Below are 13,340 nucleotides of genomic sequence, written 5' to 3'. Positions count from 1 at the left end.
TTCAGTGTCCCCAGTTTGAAAGTGGACAGAAATTCTATCTGAGACGGAGACAAAAATCCTATTTCTGTCTCTGTCTCTCAAAATCAAACGGGGGCGGAGACAGAAATTCTATTTCTGTCTCTGTATTTGTGTCCCTGTCTCCGGAAACAAACGCAGCCTAAGTACTTGATGCTAGATGAACATCTTGTTCTCTAGACTTTCATGCCTAAAGCTTTCTTGTCTCCTAGTCTTCATCCACTTTTCCAATGGATCCGTAAAATGCTCGGGTTTCAGGTTTCCTCTTTTTGTCAAGAATATGATCCTCAACATTTTTAAACTTCCCTTGTCTTATCTATGGTTTCCAACCTGTGAGTACTTTCTCTGTACACTCGTTGTACAAATGAGTTCAAACTTATTTACTTAAACTTAAATAGTCATCAAATATTAAAATTTTACATCAAGTACATAATTGCATCTCAACATATACAATATGTAATAGATGATGAAAAAAATCGAGGTTTAAGGAAAAATTTAGAAAAAAAAAACATGGGATAAGAGAGCAGGTTACGTTAAAATATGAATTAAAATTCTTTTAGTATAAAATTAAGTGAATTATGATACAAAGCATGCGATAAACCATCGACGACGGCACGATACTAAAACGCTTCAGTTCTTGATTCCCAACAAGCCAGCACAACAATTGGAGGTCCCTCGTCTTTCATCTCTCTCATCTTTTTCTTTCTTCGTCTTCATCAATAACTTGTCTACATTTAATTAGTTAAAACATTCCACCCTTTTAGAGGACCCCTATAAAAAAAATGATAATCCCAGTAGCCACATCTCTAGGGGTGGTCGGTCCGGTCCCACGGAAGTTTCCCACCGACCACCAGGGTAAATCGGGAAGCGTATACGGCGGCCAATCCAGATGCCCAGCATCCTTTGATTGCGTAATGTAATGAAATGAAATACATTAATTGCAAAAAAAAAAAACACACACACACATACACACATTCGAACGGGGGCAAAAAACAAAGTATACTAATTAGATGATCGAAAGATACATATAGCTGTGGAAGACTGTTATAGATATGTAATTGTTCTACGTACCATACCTTTGAGAAGGAAGAACAGATCAGAATTATTGTAATAGACCTTTGTGTGGAATGGACGCATGCTCGATCTTGCACAGTCCCCTCCTATCACACAACATGAAGAAAGAAATTTGGCAAAATCAAATTTACTCCAACAATATAAATGACATGGATGTCGCGTTCATAGCCTCTAAGTGCTATTAAATTGTATTATAAGTAATTACCAAATTTATTGTAGGCACTCGTAGCTTTCATCACTGTTTGAGGTTATTTTTGTAATAGTGTACCTATAAAAAGATCCAATTAAGAATTTCATAACAACATGCATTGATAGGTGGAGAGACCTTTGGAACATAAGTAAGTTGGTTACGATAAAATAGACTTACAGAAGAGGATAAAGATTCGAATCTCGATAAAACTGAATAATATCCTCCTTCATCGTGACCAATTACAATTTCTTAATTTACCTCTTCACTATAGAGAACTCATATTAACGATCATGAATATTTTTTAGCCGGTACAATCATACGTGTGACTGACGAGGTGTAATACTACATAGTCCAACTGGAGGTGAGTGTATCTCTAATAAATTTTCATAGTCCAAGTGGAGGTGTAATACGTCACTGTGACGAGGTGTAATACTACATAGTCCAAGTGGAGACGAGCAATGTCATCAAAATCAAACACCAACAGAAGTAACATATTTTCATGTAGCACCAAAAAGAACTTTATAAATATCTTAATTCATATTCATGTTAATTATGCCTTGTGCACATATATTTATACTTCGTAACTCACTTGCCACACATTACAATCATAATCACTTTCAACAATCAACTAAAGCTTCATGATCAAGTGATTTAAAATAAGGAAGATACATATAACATGGTCCAAACACACTATCAAAAAGTAATTTAAATAAGGGAGAGTAAAAATTATACGGATCTTTGATGAAAAACTATGTACACATCTCGAAATGTTCGGGACGTTTTTTTAAAAGAATTGAACGAAAAAAAACTTCGAACAAATAGTTTAGCAAATTAACTTTCAAATATACCTCCTCTCCGAGTCACTAAATAGCCAACAATTGGGATGTTCACCATAGAAGAAAAGAGATTAACAGTTACATAAAAGCTAACGAAGAAATTATTCAGTTGAGGATTTTGACTTGCCATGCCTTTTTATTATCATTACAAGAGCAGCTTTTGCATCATCCAGAGTTTGAATTTCACATTCAGCTTCAAATGATATCCTTCGGATGCTAAACTGCAAGATTAAGATGTCCCAAGTAAACTGTTTAATATCAACAAGACCCATTTCATGTTGAAACAATCCAAGTGCCTAACATGCCTGAACCATGATGGAAGAAACCCAGAAATCAAAAAATAAATGCATTCCAAAAATGAAAACAATAGTAGCAATATTGCTGATCACTTGGCATAACTGAGCGTCTAATTTAGAGTTTAACTAAATGGTTAGTAAACTACAAGTAATGATATTAAATAGGCCTAAATCATTTTCATTTTCATTTTAAAAGTTGCTCTATTCAAATCCATCTACTAGATATACTCAATGGCTAGTAGCAAGTTGCTGAGCTTGTTACTAAGCATTCATGGGATGTCCATGCCGGTATGTCCGTTGAGATGATAACATGATGTTGATGAGGCGATTGACCAAGATTATAATGCCAATGTGGATGCTCAAGTGTATCATTAGATGCTATTAAGTGCATACAACAAATGGACCTAACTGGGAGCAATTTTTTAGAGTTCGATGATTACGCAGAAACATAATTGAAATGTAAGTGATGATTAGAATCATGTAGTATGATTAACTCAGTTAATAGATAAACCAGCTGGAACATGAGGATTTAAAAGTAGAACAGATGAAATGTGTTTCAATAATATGAAAAGCTGCAAGAGACGTGAAAGTTAGATTTACTATCAACAAGTCGTTGATAATCGATTGAAATATCATTAATAATAAAATTATTGATGGAAATGGAGAGGACCTGTATGAGTTATTTGTGATTGGTGTGTGCTCAATAGGTTTAAAACTTTAAACATAACAATTAATAAGACTGGTACCATCCATCGTATTCCATGGACCAGAGTTTTCATTGATGTGTACATGTGGGTGTGTGTGTGAGAGAGAGAGAGAGAGAGAGAGAGAGAGAGCAGCAAGAGAAATGATAGTTGGATCTATTATTCAACAAGTCAATAATAATTGATAAAAATATCATTAATAACGAGGTTACTGACAAAGATAAATATCAAATATACTATGCAGCTATAAAAGATGATAAAATAAGAGAGAATAAGTTAAAATGACATAAATATATTCAAAGACAACTGATAAACTTTATTATTATTAGTATTAAAAAAAAACATGTCCAAACTTTATTATTAGTATTAAACAAGTTAAATCTAATAGAGTTGAAATTGTAAGGGGTGAAGGAAGATCAAAGATTCAAGAGCTCTAGATGACATAAACATGTCCAAAGACAACTAATATATTTTTAAGTTTGACCAGAATCAATTAGAGTTGAAGGTGTAAGAGATAAAGGAAGATCAAATGATTTTTTTTAAAAGCATAATTAGCAGTGATTCAATAGATTTACATATCATTTGTGTTTGATTTTGATCAGATTGAGAATTTTGGCACACAATTATAAAAAAATTGAAGGATATGGTAATTGATCATGAAACAATGAAAAGAGTCGTAAGAAAGCACACATAATTTTCACTTCTTTTCAGCAATAACTCATACCTGTGCGCCTTGTCGAACCCGAACATCAGTGCCTTTACTATCTAAAGATACGAAGGCGACATCATCTATCTCAACTTTTGTTGATAAGATATCTTTAAGTTGCTTTGAAAACATTGCATTAAGTTCCTAGCATGGCATGTTAAGACGAGACGTTTAGAAGACCATTTTATCCTACAAAAATAATATTGAAAATGGAAACAAAACATAGGCAAGAATATGAAACCTACCTTCAAATTTTGTTCTCCACTCTCAGCAGCAATCTTATCGGGTTTCATGGTCTCATATTCCTTCACATCCACCCACGCAACAGTGCCAAATCCTCCAATAAAATATATGTCACTGAGCAATGTTGAAAACTATATTAGTCATATATAGCAGGATACATGCTTTCTTCTATATATTATATTGCTAGGAAAAATACTAACTCATACAATAAACAAAACAATCATAAAGAAATGAGCAACAAAGTTATGAGAACACATTGCATAAGAAGCTGTCAATCTCTCCACCATCTTAGATGGCAAAAAGGTTAGCCACTATGAGTTAAAAACAACTTCAGAATAAAATCTGGAAATAGGAACTTCAAAAAATTTAGTTAGAGAACATAACTTCGAGTCATACTGCATATCATAAATACCTTTAATTGAAATTGAACTGGTAAAAAATTGGCAAATACTTCTGTACTTGTGCGAGCTAAGTTATCTAAAAGCTTGTATGTGGAAGAGAGCAGTTCCCTACTACGAATGTTACAGTGTTAGCGTTAACACAGGGAAGGGACCTGTTTAGTTGGAGAATCTAATGGTTGTAAGAAAAATTCATCTAGAAAAATAGAGTCAGACTAGAGGCTCTTGCTGTATCACACATCTAGTCCAGTTAACAATGTATACGGTAAAGGCTACCTCTTGTTAGTTCATAAGCATAGAGTCTTGTGTGATCAAAATAGGTGGTTGAAATGAAGAGAGTTTTTAGAGTCTTGTGTGATTGTTGTGTTCTGTTTAGGCTAAAAGAAAAATTGCTGCCATACCATATGGAATGAAGTGTTGAATTGCTATTTGCTAGGGAATCACATGTAGAAAAGTGAGGCTCAGATGGACGTGTAGAGTTACGACAAAGAATAAAAATAATAATAATCGACAACAATTAGATGTAAGTTCAATAGATGATAAAATGTGAGGAAATAGGTTTAGATGGTACAAACGCATTCACAGATAGCTAATTGATTTTATAGTTAGAAGAGTTTAATTTATTAAGTTAGATTGTGCAAGGGGTAGAATGACAACAAAGAAAACATTATTCAATATAATTAATAATAATTATTAGTATGAATATTATTAGTGATAAGTAAAATGGATTCTTCAAGTTTGAAGTTTACGAAAAAAACAAAATATTATAAAGTTGAAAATTTTCTAAAATGATACACACACACACACACAACAAATGTTGTAAGTTTCAGTAGTAACCTCAAGATTTAAATTGCTAAGTGATTTTAAACACAGTTCAATTAAGTTTGTTGGATTCATGCAAGAAAGGTGAGGAAACTAGGATTGGAAAGTAGGTTCATACAATCCTTCCTGATTTTGATCTCACGAGATTTGGGCCAATTAAGGTATGAATCACAATACTAATGACTATGCTATAAGAAAATTATTTAAAATTGATAAACAAAAAAAAGTACCAATAAAAGAAGGAAATTCTGAGATTTATGATCTATTTTTGCATTCCATTCCCACAACCAGTTAACCATGAAGGCCTGATTGTTCGATTACATAATACATAAAGACATCTTAACAAAAGTTATAAATAAATTTTGAGGAATATGGTTAAAAACTATTTTTTTCTAGAATATTTTAAAAATGATCATCTCTCGTGTAATAGAAAATCAACTTTAGGTACAAATAGATAATTCCTAAGCTACTCATATAATAGGTATTATTTACTCAGGAGAAAGTACAAAATGGAGACAAATGTTAAGCTTGTGTAAAGTATAAACACAGGTCTCATGCTGAACTGACAACAATGGAAGGGGAAAGTAGATGATCTAGATTTCCATGGAAGTTGTTGACTGAATAATTGGAAACTCAAAACATCTCTTTGGTGTTTAAGGTTGAAGAAAAAAGAATGGCATCCTACATTAGATGGACTAGTCAATGCAAGATAGAAAAAGATGGATCTGGCAATTGAACTCGACAACTAAAGGAAGGGACGAGTAGTTAGAAGGAAGCATTTCTTTATTGATGCCAAGAGAAGATAAACACACGATGAAGTTAGGATTAGTGATTCATTAATTCAGTTGATCACAGACAATCCCAGTTTACTACAAAAAGAGGATAACACTGAGTTCAATCTAGCTCCACTTGCATCTGGTTATGACCAAGATAGAATTTTCCTTTTTCCCTTTTTTCCTTTTTCATTTTATCGATACCAACTGGAGATGCATCCAGTTCCCGGTTAATTCAATTCACTGGGCTTTGAACAAAAGCATAATGCAAAAGTTACTTATGAGGCCAAGGTCTGATAAAAGTCAAGGAATTTTATTTATTAGTTTTATGTTGGTAATTAAAATTGTATTAACATATTGTACAACCCTACTTATAGATGATACCACGTCTAGAAAATAAGGAAAGAGTTTTTTTTTTTTAAAAAAGGAAAAATCAGCAACAACTAAAACAGAATATATATATAGAATCAAGTAATAATTGTCCATATGGTCAAAGATCTTCTAATAGGCTAATTAGTTAATTAACAACTGTAGCTATTACACTCCTTAGGTTGGGTTGTAGAGGTTGATTAAGCCTAGTTTGAAGTTTAAATCTTTAAAGTTCTTCCTTGGTAGAGCTGTAGTAAGGATATTTATTGTCCGAACACTAGTTAGTGGACGCAATAACTTGATTATTTCTTCTTCTATCTTTTCCTTTATGAAGTGGTGATCAATCTCCACATGTTTCATTTTATCGTGATGCACTAGGTTCTTTGCAATACTGATAGAAAAACATCTTCATAAGTTCTTCAACAATGATCCTTAACCCCTTAATAGTCTTCATAACCACATCCTTTCACACCGTATATCATCACTCTAAATTTGACTTCTACATTGCTTCTTAACACTACATCATTTAACTTAATGCTTTTGTGATTTCCCAAAATACAAGCCTTTTCACGATGTTAATTTTAAATATGCCAAGATTCTATAGGCTGCCTTCATATGCTCTTCATTGGATTCTTCATGACTTGACTCACCATAGTATCTGAGCAGCCAATTTCAGGTCTTGTATGTGATAAGTATATAAGTTTGCCCACAGGCCTTTAATATCTTCCTTTATGAACTGGTGCACAATCCTCATTGGTTCCTAGTTTGATTGTCAAGTTCATGGGAGTGTCTACTGACTTGTATTTGAGTGTTCATGTTTCTTTCAGAAGGTCTAAAGCATATTTTCATTGAGAGACTGAGATTCTTGTGTTTGACTAAGCTATTTTCCATTCCACGAAAGAAAAAATACATATAGAATTGGGTAAAACTACCCATATCGCATCTAGAAAATAAAGAAAAAATATCAAATCTCCTAAAAAGAAAGTATCAACTAAAACAAAATATATATATATATATATATATATATAGAATTATAATATAGTTATATATATATATATAGAATTGGGTAATAACTAATTAACAACTATAGATATACAAGGAAGTAAGGATATTCTATATTTCACAAAAAAAAATACAAACAAGTAAACAACTAGTTTTCTCAATGATCATTTGAAGTCCCAACAGAGTCTAGATAGAATATTTAGCCACATGGGTTATTTTGCTAAATTGCATGATCCAAACTGATTGAATGACAAATGATCAATTAGTTTTTGAGTTCATTTCCTTGACTACTATTGTGTTTACAAGGGAGGAAATGGGAGAAAAGAAAACAGATTAATTTGGAAAGCAAACACAGGAATTATATATCAATTTCCTTCCACCCACCTTGTTTAATTTGACAGAAATGAAAGGGAAAAAGTAAATATTGTGTTTATTAGGGACAACTTTTTCCCTCCATTTCCACTTGATATGAAAATAAAATAAAATTGAAAACAATTAAAAAAAATCCTCCTCTCCCTCTTCCTTCCAAGTAAATGGAAGAAAATGACAAAATTCCTCTCTTTTGCTTCCTATTTCCAAGTAAACACACCATATGGGTGCTTGATGCATTGGGCTGCAATTACTACATTTTATCAACTAAATTATTTTATCAAATAGATAGTTGTCTCTTTCTTTAAAGTAACTCGGCTTCTAAAAATGTAAGAGTCTATCCAAGCACAACAAAGTAGACATTGCTGTTTTTAAAGGTGACCAACAAGACCCCAAAAGTCTATCGTGCATATGATGGAGGACCATTTGCATATTTGCATGTAGTACTACTATAGGGCTTTGATATGCACTCCATAAATTGAAATCATTCCGCATGTTAATTTAAAAACCATGGAGTAGGAAAATAAGGAGGGATGTAAGAATTTCTTAAGCCACTAATCCCCTATCTTTCCTTACTCCATCTTTGTTCTAGTGATCCTACCTTTCTTAATATTACTGCATATTTCCAATTTTCAACTAGAAGTATCATAGCATCCAACTATACCATGTCTAAACAAACAAAAAACTGCTTATTTTGAAGTCCAATATGTTGCTGCACAACTGCAAAAAAACAAATAGTATATCTGCCACTATCTTTGATCTACTCAGTGGAAAATAAAATTAATACTCTGAAAAGAAATTGATGGCTTACCTAATGTTTTGCATCCTGTAATAGTAGAAGTTGTTCCATTGTTGGGATGCCCATTGTTGGTGTTTTGCAGCAAATTGTTGGCGAGCCCATTCCTAGAAAATCCATTGCTTTTAAAGAACATTGATTACTAGGTAATCTTTTTCATTGATCAGATAAAAATTAAAATTATTATACAAATATCCAGTAAAACATCGACAGAAATAAAAAAGAGTAAATATGCTTGGCATTCAGCAACAATTAGAAAGTGAATTTCTACTAGCAAATGAACAAATAATTTGCCCATGCAGAACATAGTAATTAATATTATAACACAAGTATTCCCAACTTACACATGTGGTACTTATAATGTAATAGTAGGAAGCTATTTTTAGGCCTTGCAAGTGCTTTGTCAAACAAAAGAAATTAATGGATTATAAAATTACATGTCTATAAATTTTCTAGTGGTGTCATGGTGCTCCAGACCATATCCATATGGACAAGTGGATTGCCTCCTAAATTACTAATCAATTTGGGATAGAATGGACTCCCACCCTATTCACCACATGGTATTGAGATCATGCCGATATTTATTCATAATTTGGCTGAGTGGTGTATTGAACCAAGGTGCTCCACACTCATACTCCCACATGTACAATTAAATCATTCATGAAGTGCTTATATTGCTTTCCCAACCCCATTGATATAATATTTTTTTTATCATTAAGACAAGTATATTTCAACATAACAATGATATATTGAATAAATGAGATGTAAATGTATAATTGATTTTCTATAATTTTAGCAATATTATCTACTGTGCTATCTTTGTTCTACTTAAAAGCGTTCCCAAGTGCACTTTTACAAAATGTTAAAGGTTATAAACATTGTTGTATCAAAAAAATTTTGAGAAGCAAATTATCAAACACTAAACAAGTACCACACGATCCGCTTCAGCATGTATTGCATTTCCTAAATGTAGCACAAAGTACATCTCATAAATGCACTTTTTGGAATACAAATGCAATGTCAAACTTTGCCTGAGTCACATAAGGCATGCACGTAATGTAGATTCATGGTAGATATTAACAACATGAGAAAAATGTAATAATAAATAGAGAACTAATACAATAGCAGTAGGTAAGAAGATGCACACTTAAGAGTCTATTCTATTAACCCAAAGGTCCCAAGAGCATAAATGGTTATGATACCATCCCAAGTGTGCTGGAAAATCATATTCATTGATGACAGAATTATGTATCCCTATGGCCACATAAATAAAGATTTGAGGATGAATAAACAATCATAGCTAGGTCAAGTCTCAATAAATTAAGCCATTGTAGCACATAAAGGTGTAAGGAAAGGCTAGTGATCAACAGTAAGTCAAAACATACAGCTGCGCATTCACATAATATGTATTCACATAATATGGTCAGAATACTGCACATGCAATCAATAGAATCCACACGGATGTATAATCCTGATAAAATATAGGCAAGTGGTTGCAATTTATATGGGCATCTAGAAAACATATTTAGATCATTAATCCTCAAAAGCTAACAAATCAAATCAGTGAATTCAATGCATTCAGATTACAATTCCAATGCTTGTATTCATGTTTTATAGTAAAATGGATGCTTGATAATTATAACTTACCAAACTTACATCATGGCATCCATTTATAGAAGTAACCAAAAGGATGGTTGTAGATTAATGCCATTTGATTAGTTACCATAATTAATGACAGAAAATTTACATATATAGAAATTATCATTTATTGGCTATGAATGTTAAGAGTGTTCCAACAATTAGCAAATAAAAGGACTGTAATTGAATTCGATGTATCTACTAAAAACCTGCTGATTGGCTTCAAGTGGAAACACATCACCAAATATTGTAACACGGGCATTTGATAGTGAACTCCATCCAGGTATCTTCAATTGAAAGATGCATTCAGTCAGACAAAACATCAGAAAAAAGTCAAAAAAATTGATGATAATGTCAATAAAAGCTACACCTGTACAAGCAGAGAGCATCTTGAATCCTCCAGGAGATTCCTTGTGTGCATAGCTAGAGGAGAGAGTGAAAAAACTGGATCTGCAGGGAAGCTCAAAAATAGCATTCTCTAAAACTAAATGGTACAGTTAGATGTAGAGATAAGGTATTAACTAAAAGTGATACTTACGCCCAAGTGAATCGACTATAAAATCGACCAATGAACCAACAGGATAACCTATACGATGATGATGCATATGTGACATTATAGTGCATAGCTGACCAAACCTGGCCTATAGTTGAAACACAAATAATGCATTAGAGATGGAAAAGAAATAGATTTGCCAAAATTAACTTCAGAATAAAACATAGGGCAAATAAAGGTAGGCTCCAATTAATTTATCTTGGCAGAATCACCTGCTCCATTAAGTTACGGACATCCAACGAAGGCTGAGGTAAATTATGGGTGGAAGTTGCAGTTTGTACACCACCTAAAATTGGTGTCCTGAAGAGTTCACCATTCTCAAATGTAGCAGGTGTTACCCTCTCCAGCTCTTTACTCGTCCAACTCCGGTAACCACCATTTGGTAACTCGCTCTGAAAAGGATGAGAGAGGGAAACATGTAATTAAATAGAGTTTGTTCAAGGGAACAAGGCAGCATTTTATATTTGGTAAACAGCACAAAATCCATTCAAGGACAAAGAAGGCAGGACCCGTATCAATGGATACCGGTCACAACTACTAACTGATCAATGCTACAATCTAACCAAACTAAACCACATTCACAAACCAAAAAATTGGCTAAAGAGGTTGTTGCTTCACATTTCTTTTTAAGAATCAATGTACGTTTTATCATGATATTTCTTCAATTTCATTGTAAAATAGTTTGTGTGCAGAAAAACAAAACACATTCAGTACGCAACAACCAACCGCCAAGTTGCTCCCGTGAATTTGTATGCATCACTATCATACTTCCAAGTTCCAACCAAAAAAGCCGAAAAAAAACATCTGCTTTTTTGGTAGATAAATTATGTTGATGAGTGGTTTAGCCGTGTTGTCGAAAATAGAACATAAATAATTAGCATACTATAAACTGATAGGAAGGAGGAGAAAAGAAACAGTAAAAAAGGAAATCGCCAATGCAAAGTACCTCAAGCAATAATGGTATCGAGAAATTCAACCCGCCCAACAGAGCCCGGTTTTCCTCCACGCTTCCTTCGGAGGCTTCAAGTGCAAAAGCCCTGCCTAGTCTTATTCTACGTTGCGGAGGACTCGAAAGCAACAAAGACGCTTCCTTTCGGCGCACTCCGCCGCAACAAGATCCAAAGGCTGCGAGTTTGACGACCGGCGAACTAGAGTGCCTGCAAGTGAGGCAGGGATTAATCTGCCCGGAGACGACAGCCGAGCCGGAGAGAGATTCCATGGAGGAAACTCGAGGGAGAGAAGGAAGGGAGAGGAGCGCTGCAGAAACGATGACCGAATTCGCTACTATTTGCCTCCTTGTTTAGCCTCTACAAAAGGCAAATTGGGCGGCTCACAATGTAGATTTTTTTTATTTAAAAAAAAAAGGAAAGCCTAAATTGGAGTAGGGCACCTATTATTCAAAAACTACACCACCGAAAATAAGATTTTATTTTCTTTCGAAAATTTTCACAGTTCAATGTATATGAAAAATATTTTCACCAAATTTATAAATTTTCAGGTCATATCAAAAAAAATTTTTTGTTTGAAATTTATCTAAATATTGCTAATTTGTTTAAAGAAAGAGAAGTAAACTAAGACGAAGTTATATTTCCTTATGTTAGTCAGTAAAAAAGTTAGAAGGATGCTTTCCCTTTAAAAAGTAAGGGGCTAATGGTTTGTTTGAATGAAAAATATTGTTCTTCTTTCTATTTTTTGGCTCACATTAAATGAAAGTAAATTTAAACGTATATAAAAGAATTATTGTTAAAATTGTTGTTTTAAAACCATATTGGAAGTGAGAATCCAAGAAAGAGCTAGTAACAAAGTTAAATCCCTTCTAATTATGTCCTTATATGGATTTAAACATTTTCCTTTGATTGAAAGCTCTCTAAATGTGTCATGTTTTATAACTAGACTAAATCATTATTGGTAATAATAATAATTTGATATAATTAAATTTCCTAAATAGAGAATGAAGAAAAAGTAATTTCATTCTTTGTTTGGGAAAGGATGCTCCCGAGTAATGAGTTTGATCAAATTATTTTTTTATAAAATCCATATAGAATTTAAATTAGGTTTGATTTATGTTTATGTTATATATGGAGCGATTAAAGGGGAATATTTTTTTGATGTGATATTGTAGAAGTAAAAGTAACTATAAGAATGTTTAATTTCATGAGATAGATTCAAATAATAAATTTTGAGTAGGAAACTAACCTTGTAATTGTTTGCAATTACTGGAGACTATCTTTTAACTACTCTGATACACCCAACTTTATAAGAGGCAATACAATTTGTCAATAAAAAAAAATTTTCCTCTTCTTATTATATAAAAAAATCTTCATTAAGAGTGAGCCATCTATTAGAAATCAAACCAATCAATACTGTTTAAATCAAAACTAAACAAATTAATTTTTTTTTTACCTAACCGAAGTAATCAAACTTTCATACAAAATCAAATAAACTGAACCGATAAAATATCAATTAAATAGGTAGATAATTGAAATGATTGAACTTTCGATTAAATTGGTACTTAGAAAGAAAGGAAGTCACAAATTACATAATTAAGGATTTAAA

The 13,340-nt window shown here is 32.8% G+C and overlaps 1 protein-coding gene across 1 annotated transcript; it reads right to left on the bottom strand.

Annotated features, from left to right (window-relative positions):
- Positions 1-1,983: 1,983 nt before the first annotated feature.
- On the bottom strand, positions 1,984-12,024 carry LOC141829487 (non-canonical heme oxygenase HOZ, chloroplastic-like). Its single transcript, XM_074716970.1, has 9 exons — positions 11,731-12,024; positions 10,997-11,176; positions 10,770-10,872; positions 10,602-10,681; positions 10,441-10,518; positions 8,609-8,700; positions 4,067-4,178; positions 3,840-3,965; positions 1,984-2,336 (listed from the first exon to the last, which is right to left on the bottom strand). Exons 1-9 carry the CDS (start codon positions 12,001-12,003, stop codon positions 2,217-2,219), a joined length of 1,164 nt encoding a protein of 387 aa, XP_074573071.1. The 5' UTR covers positions 12,004-12,024; the 3' UTR covers positions 1,984-2,216.
- Between the last annotated feature and the right edge of the window lie 1,316 nt (positions 12,025-13,340).

This window comes from Curcuma longa, chromosome 5 (assembly GCF_044706935.1).
Source record: "Curcuma longa cultivar G26 ecotype Majalengka, Jawa Barat chromosome 5, ITB_CL_G26_1.1, whole genome shotgun sequence".
Taxonomy (NCBI): Eukaryota; Viridiplantae; Streptophyta; class Magnoliopsida; order Zingiberales; family Zingiberaceae; genus Curcuma; species Curcuma longa.
Note: the sequence above shows the minus strand (reverse complement) of the source record. Positions and strands in the feature narration are given on the sequence as shown.

What these genes read in the sequence shown, in the direction of transcription:
- LOC141829487 (XM_074716970.1), bottom strand. Translation starts at nt 12,003, where the DNA reads ATGGAATCTCTCTCCGGCTCGGCTGTCGTCTCCGGGCAGATTAATCCC. An exon ending in TATAGTCGATTCACTTGGGC is followed by an intron (nt 10,682 to 10,769) that starts GTAAGTATCACT and finishes GCTTCCCTGCAG; the next exon opens with ATCCAGTTTTTTCACTCTCT. An exon ending in GGGTTCGACAAGGCGCACAG is followed by an intron (nt 2,337 to 3,839) that starts GTATGAGTTATT and finishes TTAATCTTGCAG; the next exon opens with TTTAGCATCCGAAGGATATC.